General features: G+C 41.1%; 1 protein-coding gene across 13 annotated transcripts in view; it reads right to left on the reverse strand.

Annotated features, from left to right (window-relative positions):
- sox5 (SRY-box transcription factor 5) overlaps nucleotides 1-26,789 on the reverse strand; it is a 249,484-nt gene that overhangs the window by 98,296 nt on the left and 124,399 nt on the right. For 10 of the 13 annotated variants that reach the window (XM_076875579.1, XM_076875573.1, XM_076875576.1 and 7 more), the window contains exons 4-5: nucleotides 18,152-18,244; nucleotides 9,547-9,776 (exon numbers count right to left, since the gene is read on the reverse strand). The exons of 1 other annotated variant lie outside the window; for it this stretch is intronic. In XM_076875579.1, the coding sequence (XP_076731694.1) occupies nucleotides 9,547-9,641 (95 nt within the window). In that variant the 5' untranslated portion in view covers nucleotides 9,642-9,776; nucleotides 18,152-18,244. The remainder of the gene's footprint in view (nucleotides 1-9,546; nucleotides 9,777-18,151; nucleotides 18,245-26,789) is intronic. 2 more of the 13 variants (XM_076875575.1, XM_012919844.5) reach the window with 1 other exon arrangement.

Genomic DNA, 26,789 nt, shown 5'->3' on the forward strand with positions numbered 1-26,789 from the left:
TAGTCGCGGGACGGCACTGTGTAGCGTTTGTCTAGGGTGTTGATCATTTTCCTAAATCCCTCGTTTTGCACAGTGTTGATGGGAGCCATATCTTTGGTCAGGTGATTAGTGATAGCCTCCGTAATTTCTTTGTGCCTGCGGGAGTTCGACGTGTATAGGGAAGCGTTGTATAAGGTTCCCGTTATTGATGTTTGGGTGGTTGACCGGGACGGATTTTCTCCTGTCACTTTCTCGTCATCCCTGACGTGCTCTCCGTTGTTTTTCCCTGCTAATTTTAGCATCACATGGCACAGCTTCTGTATCACGTGGTATAAGGCTCCGCCCTTGTCATTTGTTGAGCAGGAAGAGTGAGCGCTTGTTTTCATGCAGATTACGCCCCGGATCAAAATGCGGTACAATCGTCGTCATCTTTTTTTTTTTTTTTTAAATCGTTGTCATTTGGAAATGAGATCGCACATAAGTATGAATCGAGATCGCAATTTTCTAACGATTAATCGTGCAGCCCTAGTACCAAAGTATTCTGCAGTCAAATGTGAGACCATCTGTCCATGAGATAAAGCTTGCCTAAAACTGGATCATGCAACAGGACAATGATCCCAAGCACAGCAAATCTGCAAATGGCTGAAAATGAAAAGAGTCGAGCTCTAACAATGGCCCAGTGAAAGTGTGTGTATATATATATATATATATATAACTAGGGATGGGTACCGGTATCGGTTCTGACACAAACGGTAGTAACCAGACCGAAAAACAGCGCACATTTCGGTGCTTTATTTCGGTGCTTTTTTTTTCCTGAGCTATGATAGATTCTGTGTTAGATTCTAGCCAATCATTTTACGTTTCCAAGGATAGTAGGCGGGTCCAGGTACGTACGTTCTTTTAGAGCAGAGCTACAGATTAAAAATGCCCAAGGCGAAGCGGTCAAAAGTCTGGCTGTACTTCACAGCAAAATATGCAAACTCAGCAGCAACAAGTGCTTCAAGCTGATACTGTGATACTGTGCAAAGGAGGTAACACCTCAAATCCGATGAAACACCTGGCGACGCATAGCGTTTTTTTAAAAGCCGAGAAATGCGCTGTATTTGATAGCTTGCTGCAAGACCTCACACCGTGCACATCTACTGCGGGTGTGGTGCCTGTTATCGGACTCGGAGTTAGCAACATCCCCCAAAAACCCGAAGAGGAGAGTCCTGGCCCCTAGCCCTGCCAGTGTAGCAGAAATGATGACGGATGATGATGGCAGCAGAAGCCATTCTTCTCTGCGTGAGTAGCTTAATGTTGTTCGTGTGTAATTTACGTTGAGTAGGCTAACCACGTTATTACATTAATGCATGTAAGGTGAACTAGCAAACATGATCATAGCTACATGCGGCTGTCTTCTTGTTTGATGGCAGGTACTTCCTTCACCCTGGCCAAAAAGGCTAAAATGACCAAAGAAAAAGGAAAACAGCTAAACACGAGAGGTTTTTGGACAAAGTTTGTGTTTTTTCCATTGTTTAAGCACTGCTTCCAGCCAAGAGTGATACCATATATGCCCCATAGCTGCAGAAAAGGCTAACATTGTTATCTTTTTACAAAAAACAGCTGAACATGAGAGGTTTTTGGACAAAGTTTGTGTTTTTTCCATTGTTTAAGCACTGCTTCCAGCCAAGAGTGATACCATATATGCCCCATAGCTGCAGAAAAGGCTAACATTGTTATCTTTTCACAAAAAAACAGCTGAACATGAGAGGTTTGTGGACAAATTTTGTGTTCTCCATTCTTTAAGCACCGGTTTGAGCACCGGCATGGTTTCAAAAGTATCGGTTTGGCACCGGTATCGGATAAAACCTAAACGATACCCATCCCTATATATAACAATTTTTATTTTTTAAATATCAAAACTTAGAATTTCAAATCACGTTTTCTAATGCACTAAATTGACCTAATTTTAAAATCTTGTAAGGATCACTTTTGATGTCCATCTCAAAACGACAGAGGATGTACAGTAATGTACATTAATTTTTTTATTTTTGTTTTTATCATGGCTTTATAATGAGGAGACATGGCACTGAAAAAAAATCTGAAAAGAAATCTATGGAAAGAGTTTATTTTTAACATGACTTTATCTGCACTGGAAAGGTTTTACTCCCTCTGAAAAATAATGTGGGCCATGAAGTCCAAGCCTCAAACCTACAGTACTTATAGTAATCTTTGGGATCTTTATAGAGAGCCTATTTTTGTAGCACTCTAAGTGTTTTACTCCACTTACACATCTTTTAAAAATAATAGATAATAATAGATACGAGCATAAGTAAAGTTGATATAAGTAGGGATCACTCTTATGTATCTGATGAGATCAAGTGAAATCTGATCGAACAACTACAACATCTGGCTATTTCCTGCCCTCCACATGTAAACAGAGGATAACAAAAAGCTAATGAAAGTCACATTGATGAAATTTATACAAAGTATTCAAGGTAAATGTAAATAGGTGGTTTAACTTTAGAGAGAGCCAGCCTAGCTGTCAAACTATGTTGATGACTTTTTGCCTCTTAGTCCAAAAATCAGTCCCCTCTATAAGGTAACACCAAAACATGAAACAAAGCAGGAAACAAAATGATCTCAGAGGTTTTCCACACTTTTCTGCAGAACATCTCATCTTTTTTTAAAGTTGCAGCATTCTTCCTGTGTGCCATCTGGGTATTCCTACGCTCCTGCATGAATGTATCATAGAGATGTCTATAGACACAGACCTGTTTACACACTGGCGCATCGTGCTCATCCGTGACGGCCGAAGCGACACCACAGCACACGGCAGCAGCGATGACTTCACTTTTGGTGTTCTGCAGTGAGTAAGAACAGCAGCGAGTATAAGCTGCCTGTTCGATTGTGCTTGTAGTGCCAACTTTCATGCTATAAGTGTCCTAAATAATAGAGTTTATTGTTTATTCTTTATATCAAGAAAGTGATTTGTGGCAAATTTTGACTTGTGAAACTACTAAATTCACCTGTAAACACACAAGCTTGAGTATATTGCAAAAGTGTTTTTTAAGGAGCACAGAAAATGAAAAAGTCGGGATGTCATGGATCTACATCAGCACAGCAGGACATTTTTTATCATTTAATTTCTAATTATTTTTGATTCCATCTTATTTGAATGAAACCACAGGGTCATGCCTTCCATCATCCATTCATTTGACTCTGAGACAGTCTTAATCACACATTTTCTCTGCTTTGGCACAAGGTTACTGGACAGAGAATGCACATGCAGTGTTCAAGCCAGAACCCTTTTGCTGCCGTGCCCCTACGGTGAGCACGCCGCTCTAACCACTAAGGTAAACGCTGCACTGTAAACAAAGCTGTTTTCTTCGCCGACAATGGCAGCGTGGAAAATTAATTAACGATCTGTACTCTTTGTGAAAATCTTAACTCATTCCTAATTAGCTCCTCTCCTTGAAAACATCCAGTCAGTTAATTATGTCTGAGGGAAAATGGTCTGTTTCTGGTGTCACTTATTTATTAGTAAGCTTCAGTGCTGCGAGAGAGGAAGCGGCTGGAGCAGACAAAGTAAGACGAGAATGAAAGGGAGTCTGTGTCACGGCAGGGTTAATGAAACACTAGCCTGGGAAGATAAATAAAAAGTGAATGATTTACAAAAAAAATGTACAGAAGCACACAAATACACACATGCAAACACAAAGTGTGTTTTTACTTAAGGACACAAACTCCCACGCTGTAATTGTCCTGCCACTTGATTACAACACAGACCTTGAATTCTTTCTTCTCAACTAAGAGCCAACTTTGGACAAGCATAATTCTGCATCCATTCTTTTCTATGCATTTCCTCTAAAGGTCAAAAGTCACTGCTGCTACTTTTCATATTATGATAACCTTGAGCATCGCATTGTATTTGCACAGGCACACAGTTAAGTGACTCACACATAGAATCATACCTTATAAGCAATAAAGTTAAAAATTATATGCCAAATTCCTGCAGAATTATGACACCTTATACCCCCAGAAGTCAAAGTTTTAGTAATCAGCATTCTTGTTTAGAGTCTTATCTAATTATGTTAAAGAAATTTGGTTAATTGTCTACACATAAGTTTTAAAGTTGTGTATTACAATGTCTAACAGAGTCTCATATATGCTGTTTTTTAAGAAAAAAAAAATTTCTTTGCAAGGAGAATTACTGGCGTTCAAAAAATTAACCCTTTTCCCATCAGCTTATAGAATCTGAACACTAACACATGAACTTTATAGTTACAATAGTGCCATTCAGGAAACTCCAGGCTTAAATTCTTGTCAAGACGTTTTAAGAATGAACAAGAATTGAATTTGTGTCTTAAGTTTTGTGGCAACAAGATAAATATCACTGGAGTGAGAGCTTTGAATTTGAAAATCTGTCGATAAGGATAATGTAATAAGATCCAAAGCACCAGAAGACGTACTCTGTACTAAAAAAGCAAAAGTCAAAAACTACTGAAATCTGGCCAACGTGCCCTTCAGGGTATTCTCGTTGTAAAGCATTGAACTGCACCCACCACCCTCGAATACTGTTTGATCTTTAGGTCATAGTCGGAAAACAAGCTCTCATTGTCAATGACGATTCTCAACATGACGGTCAATTGGGCACGGAGGTAAATTTTTGCTGTGTTAACATGGAGAATGTGCACGTGCAGGTGGTCTGAATGGGAGTTTAAGGCTTGAGACAACTCTGATTAGGTTAGTGGATGACATCCCTGAGACGAAGCAGGAGAAAACAGCAACTCTCTGCCCAAAGTATTTTCAAATCTGACAGATGTGACAGGTCAAACTAGAGGCTGATTTCTAGTCTCATCATAAAACACAGTAAAATACTTTTAAATATTAAAAAAACAGCATAAATCTAACACTTTTAGACTCTACGCTTTGTTTGTATCCCCAGGAGCTGACTTTACCTCTTCATCCCTTTCTCCCGCCTCTTCCATCACAATCTCTCCCCTCAGTTGTTATCTCTCTCTCTCTCGTTCTTCTTCATTCTTCCCCCCCTACTTTTTCCCCCTGCTCAAAGCTGTCAGGATGTTGCCTCCTTGGGTATGAGGCTGAATGGGGGGATTTGGCACCGTTTCCCTCTCCTTGCTCGCTTCAGCCGTTTTTAAGAGCACATGTTTATGCACCAAATCTCTGCACTTTGTGTTTCTCCACGTCAAGGCACAAGCTCAGCCCCAGATTGATGCGGCCTGGCAGCCCCCTGTGTACTTGCTCTAAGCGAAGAAGGGGGACGACAGAGAGAACAGAAGAAAAGAGAGAGAAATCTAGAGTGAAGAGGAAATGATTTTCTGATTTTCTACACAGGCTTTGTGGTCCTGGAAGGCTGTTTAAATGTGTGTTTTTAAGTCCATTGGTGAGAACAAGAAGAGAAGAGACTGTGCTATCCACTGCCTGAGGGCTATGCTGAGCCTATATATATATTTAAGCCCCCCCAATGTTCCTTGCTTAACAATAACGCCTACTAGTTTTAATTTAATTCTGTCATTTTTCTTACTAAATAATCCACTTCCAATTTCTGTGTCACAGCTGGAGAAATAAATCTAATCTTATCGCATAGCAGACTGAGTGTGAGGTTTGACAGAGTTTTCTTTTTCATCAGCACTACTATATGTGAAAAAGAACAATAAGAGACAGAAGTGTTTGAGAGTGCGCGCCATCTGCAGAGGGACAGGTGGGCTAAGAGGACAAGCGCAAGAGCTCTGACAATATGCCAAAGTAAGACATGGGCACGGAGAGCTAAGAGGACGACAGACAAATAACAGTCGCTCAGAAATCTGAGAAAAAGAGCAGCACTACTTGATCTTTCCTAGCCAGTTGGCCCATGGGCACACCAGTTGTGGTGAGCTTCCTAAACATCGTGCGGCCCAGCGGCCTCCGTAAACCAGCATGCAGTTTACACCCACACACCAACATTACCAGAGAACAGCTTTTCATACAAACTATTTACATCAGATTTTAATAATGACCAGATCTATGGCCAGTGCAGATGTGTAGTTAATCCTAAGATGTTGAAACATTACTACAGACATGCAGAAGAAGCACAGCTACTTTGACACTTGGGTCAAAGGAAAAGATGATAAATAGCTGCTTTCTAGTTGTAGTCTGGCTTTTTATGGAGAAACCCAAAGCAGGATATGTAAAGTTACACAAACTGGTGAAGCGACTAACTGATTAGAAACTTTTGGTACTTATACCCTCCATCACCATCACTATGGAGATTCAAGTCACACAGCCTAAATCAACTTTATTTGAAAAACTTTGCTTTAATCCCATTATATATGGCACCTTCAAAAACTGTGTTTACAAAGTGCTTTGACAGCCCAGCAAAATCCTGAAGATATAAAGAAATTTAACCTCCTAGGACCTGGCGTCCACATATGTGGACATCACATTTTGGGTTATTTAGACTAAAATACTCAATTTTGCTCTACATGGGCCTGATATCCACTTACGAGTGCATTATACTGCTACTGTTCTATCAAAATTTTAAACGAATATCCTCTTATTTTTCTTAAAAACAAAAAAAGGTTGAAAAAAAATCTGGTAATTCTTTTGTTTTTACATTCATCGGGCCACAATATGCCCAAATATCAAAGAGAAATTAAAAATGCATGTCGTGGAAGAGTTCGGGTCTTAGGAGGTTAAATCTGCAAGAAAAAAACTCTCAGCAAAAAAAAAAAGAAAAAAGAAAGAAAGAAAGAAAGATTCAAATATGGTGAAATTAGAAACATAAAAAGGGCAAAGACACAAGATTTCAAATGCACCAAAACAAAAAGATTAGATGTGAAGACATCATTAAATTTTAGTTGTGGATTTCTAAGAGTTAAAAATACTGCAGTGCTGTCTCCCTGGAAGCTGTTCTACAATTTCCTGAGAAATCAGTGTAACACTACTTTTGACAACTCAGAAAATTGGAGAACCTGGAAAATAGAGGCAAACTTTAATTTTGAAAAACAAGAAAAAAAGCTAAATGTGGAAAATTTGATAGAGTATCAAGACAGGCATTTGGGCCCAGAAACAGCAGCGTGGAAACTTCTCAACAACAGTAGCTAACATTAGCCAACATTGATCAGCTAGCTAACATGTGAGCTGCGTTGGAAAATTACTCAGTGTACCTTTTCCCTGCAGTAATGGTGAGCACTAGCACGGCCGTTGGACTTACCTATATGGGCAACAATAAACAGTACAATTACAACATGAATGCATGATCGTTAAAATTAAAAATGCATCATAGCTACTTGCTTCTCTCGTCTCTGTACCGTGTAAGCATAAGAGCTTAGTTTCTATTCTTAGCAATAATGTGTGCTACTTTTAAGCCATATCATCGATTTCCTTTACACATATTTTATTGCTCACTTTAACTCATCTTGGAAAGTATGGAAGCTGAAGCTTAAATGGTAAAAATAAAGGGTCTTACGTTTGTTTCATCCAAATAATACTGCAAGCTATACATGGGATATTATAGGCTATTATTACCATGCGCTCACATAACACTTCATGTAATCTCAACATGCAGTGTGCCATGCCGTTTTTATTTTCCAATGTCTGCCGTGGCAACCCCAACACCTTTTACTACAACCTCCCACCCCCACCCTCAAGTCCTTCTTTTCAAACTGTGGGAACACACTGGCACACAGATGGTTAAGCCCATCCTTGTGATGAGTGGGAAGGGTGTGTGTGGTGGGGGGCTTGCTGCAGATGGCACAGAGGGCATCGCCAATCAGCCTACATACACACACATACGCACCTACACAGGGAAATAAAGGGAGAAGAGGAACAAGGTAAAGACATATGGGGAAGAGTTAGAAAGATAGGGATGCATGTATAGATGAAGGTGGGTGTGTGAGTCCTGTGTCCCCGGGCATGCAGTGTACTGTGTACGTGCGATGGCTGCCGTTAATGTAGCGTGGCACACAAAGCCCTGGCATCTCGCTGGCACCTCTGCCCACGCCGTGCCACACTGAGAGGCACGGCGAGGCCTGCCAGAGGGGCTGGCAAGGCCGTGTATGTCTCTGACTTTGTGTACGCATATGCATGTGTTCATTTGCTTGGTGACTGGTTCGGTGTACCTTCTATCTAAATATGTGTAACAAAGCACAATATGTATATACCATGCTGCTTTTGAAGGTGTGTGTCTAAGTATGCATATATTGTGACCCAGCCAAATACCACACACACACGCACACACACACACCGGTACCCCTCTCATTAGGAAGACCCTACCCTGTGTCTCTAATGGCTAAGCCTTTGATATGCAATGACGACTAATTCCCTCCTGTGTTCCACTCTCCGCAGACAGCGCAGTCATTAGACCACGGACATGGACACACACATACACACACAGTTGTGTTTGAGTGGGAATCTAATCATTTAACCCGTCCAGAGGTTCTGATTCTCATCTGTCTTTACCTTATCTTCTGAATTGTCTACCGGGGGACTCACTCCCCTCACTTGTAATGTAAATAGAACAATATTTACATAAAAACATTTGAATTTATCATTAAAAACAGCTCTTCTTGATGTGGAATGCGTCTTTCTGCTCTTTAAGGCAATAAGGTGAAGCCTAATTTGCTCGTTGGACTGTTTGTCTTGTATGCATAAGTTATTCTGCCATCAATCTCACACTGTAATGAGGAGGAAAAATCCGAACATTTAAATGTGCCTACTTTCTAAAATAGAGTATGCATTCTACACTGCAGTGCAAACAACTAGCTTTCTTTTTAAACAAAGTTATTTGTAGCATTAAACTCAATTGGCTGGTGTGGAACATCCAAATGAGCTTCACAGCACCTTTAAGGAAAAAAAACAATCATATTTTTAAATGTTTTTGTCAAAGCAATTTCTTTGTTTTTTAAAGATGCTGTAAAAGTAGTGCCCCTCTCTTTTAGCGCATCCTGATCTTAATGGTGTAGCTAGCAAACTGATGAACTTTATTTACTTCTCCATTTACTCCTGTCTCTAGATCTTTGGTTTGTGACTGTTTATGTCTCAGTGAAACAAAACTAAAACTAGGACGCCAACCTCCTTGCAACTAGGAAAAGTCATATACTGAATTATTTTGCCTTTAGAGACTGACTGGAAATAGTTCCAGTGACCAACTCCCACAGGTTGAATGTGCAACATCATTGACAATCGCACATGTCATCTGCAAACAATCATGATCCAACTCAGTCTGGCTGCAACCAGTCTCAGACAAGATTGGTGGAAACTGATGAATAATCACTGCCAAATTCACAAACACAGACACGCCAACACGTTGCAATTTATCTGAGTCAGTATGCACCAATTCATCTGCTACGTGTCTCTTTTCAGTAGGGTGCACTGGTTGGCAGCTGGTTTTATTCTGGTTATATTCCTATACAAATGCAAAAACAAGATTGTCCTGCAGCAACTATGATACTATTTGTGGAGGAATTTCTGGATTTCTCTCTGAAATCTATGAGGTTCTGACTCTGATTTCAGAGGTAACTATTGTATTATCACAAATCCCCAACATGACCCCATTCAAACACAAACTGATAGCACACTGACCGTGTTAATGCTGTTCTATCACCCTCTTGGCATCTTGAAGACGGACAGCCGACTGCTAGTGGTGCAAACCTGCTCCCCGACTTTGAGGCAACCATTTCAAAGGAGTTGTTCCTTATAGAGGGTCAACCGCCTGACATCTCTTTATCTTGCACTAGTGAAGACTTGCTACCTCCTCACTAATTTGAGCCTTTTAGCATGCATACACCTGAAGACCACATGTAAGTGCCAGCCTAAAAAGGAAGCAGAGAGTTTTGGTTTAAGTTATAGAAAATAAAGAAAGAGCGGTGAAGTTATGGTCACTGATCTCTTTGTTTGAAATGACAAAGACCTGCAACACAGGTCACATTTGAGTACAGGGTAGTCATAGGGACAAAAACGAAGGTTTTTAGTCATCAGTAAACCTGAGTGTGTGTGCCCATTGTTCTAATAATGCTTCTAATAATACTTTTCTGCACGTCCCAAATAAAACACGATTTCAAACTAAAATGAGGTCAGGAACATTTCCAAAAGTCTCCATTTTAGGAGTCCTAAAATGCCAGGGCAGTGAGAACACTTGGCAAAAGAAAAGGTCGCGTATCATCTATTGCTGTGGGCCATTATTTATTTCTATCTGCCTGTAAAATGATTTAACACTGTCGCCAATTTTGCTTAACTTTGTATTCATTTAAGCTTTAGATTGCCACTAATCTAATCTTATCAATAACACACTCAAGTATTGTACAGGTGATTAAAATAGAAGCAGCAGATGCTAAGACATCATTCAATTTGCTGTTCAGGCTGGATCGAGTGCCAAACACACTGGATCCCACATACCTCTACAAACAAACTAAATGCCCTCCTTTAAAGTTACTAATATATTCACACCACTATTGCTACCTGATGAGCGTTTTCCCCCTCATTTCATAGTCTCTCCACCATCTCTCTCACTCACTCTACAGTGTTTCCTGTTTTTAATATATCTGCAATCCTCACTTAACCATAACCATCACCCTGATCTCTTTGCCCTCTCCGTCTCGTTTCTCTTTTGTTTAATCCTTCCCTAATCCAGCCCTTTTCTCCACTCTTTTCTTTTCCCTTCCCTCCCACCCCTACTCAACCCAGTCCTGTTATCGCTTTATTACCGTGTCCTCAGTTCATTCTGTAGCTATTAACGTGGTGAACAGCTTCACCCTTGCTGATTCCAGCCAGCTAATACAGGTTACACACACTCGAGCTCAGCTGGCTGTGTTGGCACACTACCCTGCTCCTGCCGTCTCTCATCCCGGCATTATAAACCCCACCTAATCAGCCTCAGTGACACATCACGTGTGTCATTGATTTTTAATTAACAATCTGAATTTGAACAACGGATCAGCTTTTAGAGAACTGTTGAATAACTGGTGTGCAAACTATACAACATCAGGAAGTTGTGGTACACCTGAGAGGACAGTGTAAGCGTTGAGTAGCAACACTGAGTCAGAGAAGGGGCTGCGAGGACATACTTAGCAGAGGCCAAGGAACGATTTTGATACTGACAACAGGCTTGGAAATGTGACTATTAAAGTCTGTCACTAGCGACGGTTGCCACAGTTACATTTTATCGCTACTGCGTCAGTAGGTGAGGGTAAGAAGCCAAGGCTCTGGTCAACTGTGGAACAGTGCTCTGTGATGGATTGGGCTTGAACCGATTCTCGATGACAAAAGGTGATAACAGGATTTACCAAATGCTGAGGCGGAGCCAGAGCAGGAGAGGAAGTCATTTATTGACATCTGATTGGCCAGAAATTGTGCCAGTCTAAATTTCATTGGTTGTCACTGATTGCACATCTTGTATTCAGAAGCTCAAAAGGACAAACATGATTTACGTTGTATGATTTCTCCTATCAACCTCAATCTTTAAGTCAGAGAAAATGATCTAAACCACAGACAAAATCCGTTTTGTTTACTCATTTGCTTTAGTTCAGTTCAATTCAATTCAGCGTTTTTAATCTTTCACAATAGACACCAACCCCTCAAGGTGCAAAAACCCTGTAACATTTGATAACACCAGATAACCCCAGCAATCAGTCATCTTCCCTATGAGCACAACTGGCAAAGGAGGGAAGAGAGAACGGCATTTTAACAGGAAGAATGATTCAGCAGAGCTATGTCAGGGAGAAGGAGCCATCTGGGTGAAGGGAACGAGAAGTGAAGAGAATAAAGGACAGCAAAGAGTGACGAGGACAAATCAAATTATGAGAGAGAGTCAATAACATGCAGCAGTGGTATATCAATACATGGGGAGTGAAAAAGAGGTGAGCGCTGTGGGTAGCAGGGGAAGTCCCCAGCCTACTGAAGTATAACTAAGGGATGATTCAGGGTCACATAATCTTAAAAATAAAAGCTGATCCTTTTTAGAATCGCGGGAGCGATGACCCGATCCAAGATGTCAGACAAAGAAGCAAGAACTGGTGGTCAGTAAACAGCTCTTACTTTCCTTTGCAAGCTGCACAGTGCAGACATTTATGTTGAATAATGAATTGAAATATATCAGTTTGCTCCTTGAATTTGGCAATCAGATGATAGTAAAAGCGCAATCTGCTTGGAATGTGAATACTCCTCCAAATGTTGTACGATGTGTTAAAGGCAGTATAGCTTTCTTTTTCATTTTGTTTTTATTTTATCTTTTCCTATAATGAATGAGAAATAACATAACGTATATTTTTCCGGTGTTTAGCAGCAGGCATTGACATAAAGTAGGTATGAGAGAGGCAAAATGACGTTGTGTCACTTACAACAAATACAAGAAAATGTTGTATTTAATGGTTAGCTTCAATTTGTCTCCTTAACATTCCGTATCAATGACTTTCATCAGCCCAGTGCAGTGTTATATGTAGGTGATTTTATAGGTTTATAAGCATTAAAGCTCTTTAAGTTAGGCCAAAGTTCTTCCCACCAGACGAGCAAAGGCGTATTCCTACCCTTAAAGATCATTAGAGTCAACACAGGCATAGAGGTTGCAGATTCACCTGTCCTGGTCGACTTTCACTGTCTGCTTTCCCACTGACAAATCATGTAGTCCGCTAAATCAGCCTTATCCATGCTGCTGGAACATCCAGCAGAGACACAGTAGAGACAGAGAGGATAGCTCTCAGTAAGCACTGACACAAAAGCTGGTTAATACTATTGTTCATGACACAGTGGCGTTTGGCACCGAGGCAGCATGTGTTTGTGTGTTCATATATGTAACATACAATTCCTTATGTCAACACACGTGTGTGTGTGTGCTTGCGTGTACGTGCATGTATCCGTATGTGCGTATCCACAATACCGGGCTGCAGTTAAGTGAGTAAATGCATTAAAAGGGCTGTTGCGGAGCCCTGCTCGCTCATTGCCCGAGATAATGAGGACGTTTTCTGTCTTCAGTTCAATCAGCACTCCCGGCTCTGTGAGACGGGAGAGCCTAGCAGATGCACGGCACGTAGCAGATGTGTGCTATTGGAGTGACATCTGAAAGTAAAACTCTAGAGCCTTTTTACGACATTGTGTGCTGCTGTTTAGATGCCCGCGATTTGCTGGCACCGAGCGATGGTGACAACAGCAACTCAGGGAACAAGCAAAGGCGCAAAAGAAAGAGGAGAGAGAAAAGGAAAAAGGCAAGGAGAAAAAGGGAGGAAATCTTTGGCAAGGGCCTCGTCTTTGAAGTGATTTGGAGAGAGATGACATACAAAATTAGAGAGTAGCATTTCGCCCTCTCCACTTTGACTACACATTAAACGCAACAGGGAGAAATTTTTCCCCACAAAGATAAATGGCGCAGGGGTGCGCCGCGGTCCCTAAACAACAAAGATTACCTTGTCTGCTCGCTTTCAGAATCTGTTAGGATTTCAAGCCGTTTGATTAAAGTTTTGTTGGGTTCGTTTCTGATTCAGGTACATATAACTTTCCAACTATTCAGTTCCAACTTTTCAAAAGCCAACTGGAAAAAAAAATTACTCTTTTTCTCTTCAATCATCTCTCAGCCAATCAAAAACAGATCCTTGGCCAAAAACACTTAAGAGGAAAAAATATATACAAAGTGTTTGTCGCATACAAAAGGCAAGAAATCTGAAAGAATAAATGGCGAGGATTTATAGAGGGACTTCTTTCATTGTATACTATAGAAAAGGGAGACGGTTTAATTGGACCAATAGTGTCTCGCTGGCTCTGAGTAACATGATAAGTAGCTGCTATGTTCAGATCCTATATGTCTGTTCATCTATATATGGCGGTGTATCAGAGTCATACGGTTTCCTTATTCTTTACTAACAAACAACTGCTATTTACTATTCATTGTGGTATAAATTTCACAAGGGTCAAATCAACAGGACAACTTCAGCCATAATTACTTAGAAACAAGATGCTTAAGTAGGCTGTTTCATACCACACCACGCAACACTTGCCTCTGTTCAGAGTTATTAAAAACAGTGAAAATTGCGTGAAAACAGAATATGTGAATAATGACGGCGGCGTTAATAAAACAAAAGCACGTGGAAGATTTAAATAAGCATCTGGAGTCGAGTAGAAGCAGCCATATACCACGCGTGAGTCACACAGAACGATCCTATTCTTCTGTGAAGAACAACGAGGTGCCCTAATTTATTTGTCAATTAAGCAAAAAGGAAACTTTTCAAAGCTCTGCAAAACTATTTTACCCCCGATTCCCACAAAAGGAGACAAAATGTATTCAAAGATATATTCACCATAAAGATAAAGATCCAATTTAGACGGTGTGTAGGTGAATGTTAAACAGATTAGTGGGCACACTTGGTGAACATAAGAGCATTCTTCATTCACACGAACACACACACACACATATTTATTTGTGCCTTTGAAAATGATGCATTGTGTGAACATATATTGTATAGTGCGAGGCCGATCTAGAGGGAGTTTTATTGTTGTGCCCACGGGAGCAGATGTCACTGGCACTAACTCAATACTTTCTCTCATTCTGTCTCTGTTTGCTCTCATGCTGCGCTCCTCTCTCCCTCTCTCTCCATCTCGGGGTGTGTTTTTCTATCCGTCTCCCTTTTTTTGCTTGGACCAGATGGAGAGATGCTCTGCTCCAAACCTTTCTCACTCAGGATCACAATGCTCTCAGTCATGTGATCCGGTCTGCTATTTCCTGCCTCTCTCTCTCTCTCTGTCGCTTTCTCTTTCTATCCATAAGCGCTCGTTCTTCTCCTTCTTTCTCAGTATCCTCTCCCCCCTGACAAAGCCTGACAAAGGCCTTTCATTTCTTCTAGCCTGCTTGTCCTCTGTGTGTTTGTACTGTACCAAAGTAGTCTCCCTCTCTCATTGTATTCTCTCTCTCTCTTTGCAAAGAAGGTGTCTAGGGGCTGCGGGGGCCCTGCTCTGAGACAAGGGGCCTGCCTCGGCTCAGCGAGGGAGGTGGCAGGGGTGGGAAGGGGTCTGTGTGGTGAGTGAGAGAACGAGGGGAAGAAGAAAGAGCAAAAGCGACAGAGTATATTATTTCATTAACTGCTTTGGAGCTCGGCAGGGATTGGGGAGTAAAACCTTGCAGCTCTGTGTGTGACAAGGGCGCGACCTCCCGCAACCTGGGAACTCAATCCACACACATTGCGCCGCTTTCATCTGATACTGGGGGTGTGTGAGAGCTCTCAGTCACTGGTGCTGGCTGGCTCGCTGAGGGTGCTAAGCTTTTTAGTCAGGGCCTGCTGAACGGAGGAAAGGTGGCGAGAATGACGGAGGGAAGGGACGCGAGAGGAGGAGGAAAGGAGGGAAGGTAAAGTGACTAGAGTAGGGAGGGTAGGTAAGGAGAGGACAGGGGGGGTTTGCCTGAGCCCCGGTAAGACAGAATTGGGCATTGTCGCCGAGCAGAGTAGAGCCGAGCTAGCCCATTCTGTTGATCTGAGCAGGATCCCGGAGAAAACAAAACTGCATTGTTCCCCGCAGATGGAAGCCAGTGTCTCCTGGGTAACAGCATTAATCTCCCCTTTTCTCCTGCTTCCTCTCTTGTCGGGGCCATAATCGGTGGGCTCCTTTCAGCAGCCGAGCCAGCCTCAAAGCCCAGGCTCCTAACTAGCCTCCTAATTAGCTGCAATTACAATGAAGACAACATGATGAGATAATAGAAATTTGCAAAATAATGACATACCACGGGAAAATATTCCTCCTCCCCAAGCACCATTTTTTTCCCTCCGGGAGAGGCACAATGGAGAGCCGGGGCCCTTTTCTGAAAGCGGGGAGCTCAGAAAAATGGTGGCGCATTATGTGGCATAGAACCCTATTGTCTGCCTTCTGGTTGCTTCAATCAACAGGCCATTGTCTGGCTGCTTAAATCAAAATGACTCAAATACGGGCTCCGTAATGATGCCCTCTCAGCACCGCATACTGAACACAGAGACAGATTGAGGGAGAGAGGAGAGGAGCTAACCATGCAATGTAACGCAGGGCAAAATAATTAAGATGAGGTAAGAAAAGGGCCCGATCATCAAATATCCCAAAGTGTTGAAAATCAGGTGGGAACAATAGAGAGCAAGGAAATCAGCAATGGGACTGCCATTGACATTACACAGTAGTTTTCATCTGGACTTGTTACACATTAAATATTTCTGAGTACAACACGTCACAACTTCATGAAATCGAACGTGACAGCGAGTGAAGCAGTAGGAAAAAGGTGGAAAGACAGAAGCGGAATAGCAGGATAGAGGGAGGAGGAAGATGATAGAGGGAAGGAGGAGACTGAGGTAGACAGCAGGTGGTAGTCATGCACAGAGGAACATTTTTAACAACTCTGATCGGTAATGAAGGACAGAGTTACTTTTCTATTAAAACACTTTACTTAGAAGAAGAAAACCGATGGCATGTTTACTCTTTGCTTTTCTATATGCTTTGTTATAGCTGCTGTGAATACTATCAGTCCTTTTGTTGGTTGTTTTTCAATATAACTAACATTAAAGTGTTAATAACTTGTGTAAATTAGATATAAATAAATATTAAGGAGCTAGGATTTTTAATGGAATACAGTGACCATCACTCCTGTGTTCCAGTGGCCATGCTATTGTAACAGATTGTTGTGTTGGAATAGCTTTTGTTGGTCACAGAACAAATAGTGTGGCTAGGTTTGTCCATCATAATGGGTTTAATGATAGTCTTAAAATATCCCATAAAAAGATCTCTTCTATCCAAAATTCCAAAAACAGACTGACCGTAATAAGAACAGGAAGAGAGACAGAACTTTCTCTGCTCCCTTTCAGTTATTTTCATTCCCGTCCTTTTACTTGACAAAATTCAGCCGTTTTTGGTTTGTCTGGAATAATAATTCAAGCATAAAAATACTGGCATGAACCAGTGTTGTGTCTTCACGTGACAGATATGTTATATGTCAAGGAAAAACTATACTTTAAACTGTATCTTTGTTCTCAGTTTTTTTGGTTGAATATATGGAACATTTAAAGATATAAAATAAAATAGCATTTCTGTACCAACAAGGCTGGCCTTTCAGTTAATCCAACTGCTGTTTACTGAAGCCTCATCATAAACGACCTCAATGGAAGGGAAACAGGGAGAAAATACTGAGGCATGCCAAATTACACAAGAACTGGACTGAGCGATGAATCAATTTAAAAGGAGCTCTGTCATGGTTTGGGGCTGCATTTCAGCCATTGGTGTTATGGATGTTATCACTGATCACTGGTCATATTTTGATCAACCACGCAACACCATCTGAAAAGCAGTTAAAGCATAGGTGGAAAGATAAACACAGGCCTCTCCGGTGCTCGGGCTTCAACAATATTGAAGAAGTGTGGGATCATCTTGATAGAGAATGGAACAAACATCCAAAGAAGAGCTGTCCTTCAAGAAGCCTGGAGAACTATTCCTGAAGACTACTTAAAGAAACTACACGACAGTTCCTCAAGAGAGTTCAGGCACTTTGGAAGAATAAAGGTTCAAGCTCTTTACAACAGTACAGATTCTGTTTTGGCCTTGCATCCTGTATTTCCATGTGTGTTTGCACATGTTTTAATAAACCACTGCAACTAATTACTCATTTCAAGAAATGAGGGACAGATCAAGACTTTTGCACAGTATTATACCCTAAAACTCTCTAGGTTGGAAAAAAAAAAAAAACACCCGACAAGTCCTCAGCTGGCACTTCTATTAAACAGTACATGCAAAACACCAGACACAACACTCAAGAGGAGACTACTGAAGGCTGGCCTTCTACACAGGGTTGTTAAGAAAAGGCCATATGTGACCTGACCAAGAGCAGGACAAGATTAGAATGAGCAAAAGCACACTGGAGCGAGAAATATCGAAAGATGAAGGAGAGTGAGTGTGAGGCCAAAGTCTGAGGATTGGTACTGGATAAAACAAAGATTATCACAATGCTATGACATGCTGCTTGAGTCGAGTGAGTTTCCTCTAACCACAGGATAATTACCCAAAAGACAGCTTCAAACTCTGTAGGAACTATTTAGAAGAGTAGTTTGTAGTTTGTACAGTTTGCTCTGAGAACAGTGAAGTTCAAGGAAGTATAAAAACCCCCAACTTTGGTATTTTCTTTGGATCAAATATATTTTCTTTTCTCCTGAAGTATTATTTTTAGCAAATAATTAACATGAGAGGCGACTTTCTTTCTCACCTGTCTTCAGGCTCGGCGTTCTTCATAGCTCTCGACTTCTAGCAGGTTTGTGGGTCTGAAGCAGTCTGTCTGACACACAAACACACAGCAAGACTGACATATTGACAGACAGATAGGCAGAAAAACATGCAGACAGACAGAGAGACAACAGACATATGGACAGACAGACAGGCAGATGGACAGAAGGGCAAAGGTTAATATGCAGGAGAAGGGCTAAGAGTGTGTGAATCTGTGCATGAATGTTGGGTGTGCATGTGTGTCATGACAGCTGGAAGCTTGTGTTGTGAAGCTGAACACCTGAGACTGGCACAAACACAAACACACATCCGCACTACGACAGTAGCACATAATTTTCTTTTTCGTTTTTTTCCATTAAATGTGATGTTAATTAATCCTGGTCTCTTGTAGTTTTAATCCCTGTGGCTTCTTCACTGGATACCAGATAATGCCATCACTACCTTTTGCCCTCACATGAAAAAATACATACAAAGCAAAATGGATTCCTTCTGAAATGACAAACTTTATTTATATTTATAAAGCTTGCTAAAATTTTTATATCAGCCACTCGTAGATCCCCAACATGACAGATCTGCGGATCAGCTTATTTGCTGAGTTCATGTGCTTCAAAGTCTGGTTTGACGTTGAAGTTAACCCTCGGAAGTCAACACTAAACCACCATCCAACAGCCAGCAACCTCCTACAACCACTTGCCAACCTGTCAGGGAATATACATTTTTCCCTAGCGACCAGTGTTTTTCAAGGAATTGCTGACTAGTCTTCTAGCGATGTGTTACCGAGGCCTAGACAAAGAATTTAAATGTATTTACAGTGCCTATTATAAAGTGTTACCCAGCTGAGATGTACATGAACCAAACATGTTAATTGTAATCTCATGTGACTGATCTGCACCATTTAAAGTAAAATGTTCTTTCACAATTCCTTATAGTAAAGTGGACCGGAATTTATATAGCCTTATCTAGTTTAGGCTTAGTACTCAAGGTGCTTTTGCACAGCAAAACCCCAACTGTCATTCAGACAGCTAGAGTGATTAAACGATTAGCAGTTAGTGATGCAGTTAAAAACTTCAGGGTAATCCCATTGAAAGATGCTGGTATTAATCTGCCGGGTGTAGGAAGTCACAGGCAGAGGTGCAGCAACCTTAAAAAGCAGAAGCTTCGTTACCTCTTCCTAAACACAGAGGAGTCCTGTTGAGTAATTAGCTTGTGTCAGATAAGTTGACAAGCTCGTTAACACGCCACATCATCCGATACTGCCGCCTTTGTTTGTGTAGGCTTCTGAGAGGAAGTTAGCAGTCTAATTAGCATAATTACAACTGCTGATTTATATGGGTGTAATTAGCAAGCAGATTTCTGCATGTTGTGGTCTGATGGAGATATGCTGCTGCGAAGGAAGAAGCTGGAGACCAGATTCTCTTACGCTTTGCAGTATGCCAGAGTCATGTACACACAGTTCTTTTAGTCCTCCACACACATATGGATAAATACATTTAGTACAAAGATGGTTAAAAATAAATACATATATGTCTAAACTGTACATACACACCAGTCACTCCCCTCTAAATATTTTCAGAATAATAGCAGCAGGAGAACATTGAAACTTTTTGCCTCCATTAAAGGTGAATAAATCTAACAAACGGTTTTCGGAACCTCTACTTAAAGCATACCAGTTTGTTTTTTTTGATACCAGATTACATGGTCTGAATCCCCGTCAGGAGATTTAAAGATTCTTCAAAATAAATTTCACGCGCCTAATAAAGAAGCACTTTGAGTGGAGGCACTGAGAGAACAAGAATGGAGGAACAAAACAGAGGCATGATCCGTCTGACAACTTGGCCTTAATTGCACCAGACGTTCACAGTAGGACAGTGAATTAGTGCAGTTACCTCTCATCACTACTGTAAAAGCCCGGGGTCGGTAGATTACTGTACCACACTCACATGCAGCATAGACGTGCTAATACACACAGTGCCGGGTGCTGTCTGGTGATCTTAGCAGTTTTCTAGGTGACATGGGGTGAAATTGGGGTCAAAATGAATCTCAATGCCAAACCAGTTAACACAATAATGTGGACACTGGGAGTGTCCTGGTGGGGCACCATGCTAAGACTTATTTTGTCTGCCTGGCATGCCAGAGGACAAACCTCTTATTTAATCATCAAGGATTCTCTCATGAGCCAGAAAGGTGTTACTCTAATTGGAAAAGGGTAAAGTGTAAAGATAAAATGATGCATTTTAAAGCAGTGTGTGTATCAACTAAACTCAGACATGGGTGGACAGTTAGTTACTTCACTCCTACAGAAGAAGGACAAAAATGTTAAAAACTAAGAATTTTCTAGCATACAAGAGCAACAAGACTGCATCGTCAGATGCTTCTTTTTTTGTCATGTAATAATGAATTGAAGCTTTTAAGAAATAACAATATATAACAAGTTAATGTGACAAAACAATATCACAGTATAAAAACTAAAAATCTTGTTATAAACTAGAAAGTAAGTCACAGGAGCCCAAAAATTCTGAGGATTATGAAAAATGACCTGAAACATAGTTTTTTTTCTCCCCTCTGTTTTTGCTGGTTTGTCAGGATAAATTCAGTCGCTATTTGACTTACAAGCGAATCATTTCAGCTTTATTAAATCTATGGAACAACATCTATCTCATGTGACCCTATGAAGGGTTCCCAGCCCTCACAATCGCGAACTATTGCCCTCTAAGACTCATTACAAATCATAATTAGAGGTTTTTTTTTTATTTTAATTGATGTCTTTAGCCTCTTATTATTATGCAGCATGATTTAATCTCAAATATTGACAAACAGAATTAGCAAATAAGAGGATCCTGATTCCAGGTAAGTTGACAGTCACATGCTGTAAATGTCATCGAGATGACAGTATGCATCAGTTTAAGTCCTGGCATGTATTTACACATGCACAGATTTCCTTTTAGCCCGTGTTCGTGCCCTGGCCACACACACAGACACACACAAGCAGGGACCAGTATAAAGGCCTGATTGATTTCCTCACACACACACACACACACACACACACACACACACACACACACACACACACACACACACACACACACACACACACACCAATGGATTGGGATGTGTGCATTTGTCACTGAACATGCGTGCATGTAAGTTGTGGATTGACTGTATTAATTAATGCAGTGCAGATGAGTCCCCTCTGAGCTGTCTAATTAGACATTAGCATGGAGATGTAATTACCTGAGAGGGCTCAACACGTTTCACTTAACTACTCTCCCTCCTGCATGGCACACTGAGCAGGTAGGGCTCAGGCTGACTGGTTTGTGCGTGAAAACGCCGATGTACTGTACTGAATGTGTGAATTTGGCTGCATTTTAAATGGAGTTTTTATGCTCTTTCAGATGCAGATGGTAGCAGTAGATTGCAAAGACCTAATTGATCTGCTCCTAAAAACAAGCTCCCCTTGTCCATCCCTCTGTCCCCTACTCTTTGTCAATCATTCTTTCTTTTTCTTCCATCTGTGATACACTGTAGCAGGTCATCCTTTTTTCCTTCCCCTCTCTTGAGTAGAAGTGCATTAGGCTTCTCTACTGAGCGACAGGTTCGATTCTTGATCAATATCCACCACTCTACTGGCGGAAGAAAAATAAAAGGTCCCTCTCTGCTCTTCAGTCTCAAAAAGCCTCCCTTCCTCTTGGAGGAGAGAAAGAGAGCCCAGATCTGTGAGATCTGTTTGCCAGCGTCACCATAGCAACCATCACTGCCAACCTTGACACTGGAGTTGCATTGTCTGGGACCCTGACATTAGATAAATAAATTACACAAACCTTTGCTCAAATATCAGATAAATACATACAAAAAAATGCAAAAATCAACAAATTTCTACAGTCTTTGATCAAAATAATCCAAAAATGAATGCATAAGCATGACGCACGATTTTATATGCATGTACAAACACAAAATCATCCACAACCAAACACACACTAAAAATTTGCCATCCTCTTTGATAAAAACAGACTGTTAGGCTGAGCTCAGAGGAGACTGTCAATACAAGACAACAGATTGTGAGAACCCCATGAACTCCAATACAGCCTGCAACACACCTCTTAGAGCACCAGGAAGAAATCTATGGGCTGCTGCAAGCATTGTCTTCTTATCTGTAGATGGTTCTGTCCTGCTTCCTATGAGGATCAATAGCATTAGCATGTCTGACAGAGAAAGAGAAAGACAGCCAGAAAAAAACAAAGATTAGAAGAAAAACATGCTACAGCCGACTGCTGCTCTTTGTCCAGAGTCCAAAAGTCTTTTAAAAAGATGATTAAAAAATATACGTTTTTCTTTTAAATGGGATGAACCAGCATTAAAAGCAAACTGATTCTGGTACAGTGTTTAGTTAAGGGAAAATAAGATTTTTTTAAACTAACCCGATGAGGCTAACAGGACTGACACAACTACAATAATGAAAGCAATGTCCAATAGCCAAAAAAGCAAGTATAGTAGTATGGACATCACCCAGTTTTGTGAAAGATGGAGACAGTAACACACTGTATCTAAATGAGAGTATTACATCTGAAATAATTAAAAAGAGTACTCATTTAACTTAAACAGTTAAAGCTATCAAAGACACCAAGAGCACACAAGTTAGCTCACGGCTCTAAACAGCTGTGGTGACACGGATGTGCTGCACATCATGAACAATAAGCAGCAATACAACTTGCTGGCATGGCTACAGCTAATGACAATTCAGATGACACAGCTACGGGCGGTACTACAGAAGAAGCGACAATTGATGTAGTTTTATAAATAAATCAGTTCAAATTCTGACGGGAAAATACAAAATGTGACAAAGTCGGGCAATACATTGAATAAGTCACAGCAAATTTCTGTTAATTATTACCAAGGTGAGACTATGAACCAACAATCGCAGAAGTTTCTACAGAGCTGAATTTCAAGTTCTTGCTTAGCTGCTGACTTTATCTGTTTACAGTAGATGCTAGCTCCTACGGAGGAGCCTATCCAAGCTGCCGCTGAATAAGAAGCCGGCCACAAGACACCTATGATCAAATCCAGGGTCACCAGTTAGCCTAACGTGCATGCATCTTTAGACATGCAAACTCGACACAGCAGGATCCAAGAGAGTCGGCTCGCTCAGACCCTCTTGCTCAAGATTGTTTGAGGGTGCCAACTACTGCAGCACCACGCTGCTTGCCATTAAACCACATTATAATATAATGAGCTGAAAAAATGTTAAAGAGCTCAGCAAATCCTAGAGATAATAAATAAGCATGTGGTCCAGTCTTGATGCTGATTAGTTCAGTTACCAATGTATACTTTTTAAAACAGGAAACTAACTGATTTACACAGAGAATAAAGGGAGATATTATGATAAAATGCTTTGGTTTATATGTACCCCCAAAAGTATGAAAACAGTCTGAGGTGACCTATTTTCCATACTGAATGTTTCACGGCTGTTATTCAGCTGGTCAGGCTAAGATAAATTGAGTAAAAAGTTTGATTCCCCAACACTAAAGTGGTGGCGGCTACAAGAGAATGCTAATGGAATCGTGAAGCAGCTTATCATGTGAATGAGAACAATAATGAGGAGACAAAGCAGAGACAAATCCATTGTAAGTGAGGTGGAATTATGTCGGCTCAGTGGATTATAAAAGGCCTTGATCCAGTGGGAGTTGAAAAACATGGCGTCTGTTCTCACACATTTTTACACGCGCACACATTCGTGCACGCTACAGCATGTCAGAAACACGCACACAATAATACACACTAACATCAAAACACACATATGCATAACACACAACTGTACACACACAGAAATAACCACAAAGACATAAACGTCAAACCTTGATATCTACTCGTGCTGCCAGATAATTGAATTAATTCAGCCGAGGAACAACTTCACAGATTAGTGACTTAACTTTCCAATAATAAGAAAAAACTCAGCCACGCGTGATAATTACATTTGTCTCAAATGAGGGCAGCCGTCGAAATGGATCATGTATTGCCATGCGTCCACAGTTTAACCCACACGCTCGCATGCACACGCACAGACACCTCCCCTAAGTGGCTGTGAGATAAAGACATTTTTACAATTGGAAAACAGAAGAAAGGCAGTGTGAACGTGGTTTCAGTGTATTTGCTGCAGATACATCAGGCTTCATTACTTCAATATGGAATATGGTATGTATGCACTGTCTATGTACTGTCAAATTTCTGCTTGCCTTTTATTCCTTCAAGTAGTTCTCTTAGTTCTGATTAAAGGGCAGTTGTTTCTACCACTATATTTTAATGCTATGGGGTACCATCACCAGCTGCTCTCCTAGGCTGTGATGCTGGAGTTCTTCAGACCGCTGAATTCAAGCAGCTGGATGACATTAAGGACCAACAGCAGCAACTTGGCTAGCAAGCTAGCTGACGGTAAGTACCAAGGCTAGTTGGTAGCAACAACTCAACTTTCAAAATGAGAATGCTCTGCCCCTTTTACATCGGAAGCCAGACGTCAGAACTAGGAGTGAAGTCACTCCTGATTTGACATTGTTTCAAGTAGCAATAGTCGGAAAAGCAGGCTTTCTTTTGGTCCCTGGCAAGGTAAAGCCATTCATGCATCTCTAGCAGTACAATGCAATGCCTTCTTTTTTTTGCACTTAAAAACACAGCTGTGCCATTTTCATGGGTTGAGGCTGGTCAGAGCTCTTTGTGTGGCTTATTTAGTGCGGCACAAATAAACAACAGTGATAATACAGATTGCAAAAACCATAAAACCTGCAAAGTCGGGTTTGGCTTCTCGACTTTTCGAGTTGGAAATCCAACTTGGAATTTCAAACTTTATATGGAATGTAGTGTAAGAGTGAGGGGATTCAACCAAACCATTTATTGGGAGTAACACTAAGCAATGCTTTTTTCCCCCAAACTGTCTTAAACCTCATTTGGAAAAACCAAATTTAAAGCTGATAGATCATGTGGAACTTTAGTTTGCATAGCAATGCCAATCTGCTCATTGTCAGGCCCATCCAAATCCTCTATATTTTTGCTTGTGAAACAAGACGGAAAAAAAACAGAATCCCAACTCTATCAGAGCCACGGCTGAGTCACAGTTCAACCTGTATTCAATTCAGCTGTGTCCAGTGAACAGTCAAGGTTAGAAATATGTGGCATCAGTGGCTGACCCTTTTCTAAAATCTATTAGAAAGCTTTCCAAGGAGTTAGCTGTTGTAGCAGCAAATTAAAGCTCATGATTGCCAAATTAAAGTGTAAAGTGAAAAGCAGTCCAAAAACTGTAACAAATTTAAGCCTTTACCTTAAACATTAAACGAGTTACAACAAATTCCCTTACTAAAGAGGTTAATTTTATCTGGATCTCATAAAAACAGCATGCATATACACACACAATCATCCAATCACGAGTAACGTCTTGCAGCGGACAGGCAGGTAGAGAGGAAGCTAAGAAAGGTGCCATGCCGTACTTCATAGTCCCACAACACTGAATTCTCAAACTGCAAAAACAAGCCATAAAAATTCCAGAGAGTTCATTGAAAACCTCTCTAGTTACCCTTCACTCCCCCCTCTCCTTCACCATCCCTCTCTTCCTCCCTCTTCTGCCTCTCCTATTTCTGTCTATTGTCAGTACAAAGCATCACATTCAGGCCCCAATGACTTCTCTTATGGCTGTGGTAGGCTAAACGGACAATGGCCGTATGGAGACAAAAGCTAGTTTATTAGGCTGAAGAGTGACAGAGTAACAGGCTGTTTGTGTGTGAGAGAGAGAGATGGAGAAGGAAAAGAGGAAGACAGAGAAAGAGTGGCCCTCTGCGTTCCATTGTGGCTGGACTCACATCTGGTGGCCATGTGTGACCGGAGCAGCAGGGCTAATGATGGGCTTCCTGAGGCCAGCTCAATTAGGCCAGGCCTCACCGGACTCCCAGAGAGAGAGAGGCAGAAAGAGAGATGACTATCGACATGCTGGTTTACCGTTTGTGTGTGTTTGTGTATATGAGTCAATCTCCACTATATACATTCCCCTCCTGCTTACGTGTGTGTGTGTGTGTGTGTATATAGACAAGCGAGTCTTTCCTCTACTGATGTGTGTTTTCAGGCATTTGTGTACATGTAGTTCACCCTGACACACTCCTGATTTTCTTTTTTTTTCTTTTTTTTAAACAAAACAACACCTCCCTTCAACACACATACACAAGCATGCGTACACACACCCTCCCTCCTAAGCAGGCTAAAACTAACGAACAAGCTGTAAAGCCATTAACGGTTAGGGCACTGCTTTGATGGCCCCAATATACAATTTCCAACACACTTAAAATTACACAGGGCAAGAGCTTGCAACCATGTCCTAAGGCATCTGTGCCCATATCTGTGTGTGATGTTTGGTATGCGTGTGTGAGTGTTACATTATGTACAAGTACAAGATCCCCCAGGGATCAATAAAGTATTCTGATTCTGAAGTAAGCACCAAATCAGGTGGGTTTCTGTGACAGTCCTTTATTATTCCTGGTTTGCAAACCGTTCACCCCAGAAGACACAGGCTGACAAATACAAACCTAATAAACAGCAAAGAAAAGCCCGTCTGTTTGTGTTAATAAAAGGCTTTATTGGGGAAATTTGAT

This window comes from Maylandia zebra, linkage group LG17, assembly GCF_041146795.1.
Source record: "Maylandia zebra isolate NMK-2024a linkage group LG17, Mzebra_GT3a, whole genome shotgun sequence".
Lineage (NCBI taxonomy): Eukaryota > Metazoa > Chordata > Actinopteri > Cichliformes > Cichlidae > Maylandia > Maylandia zebra.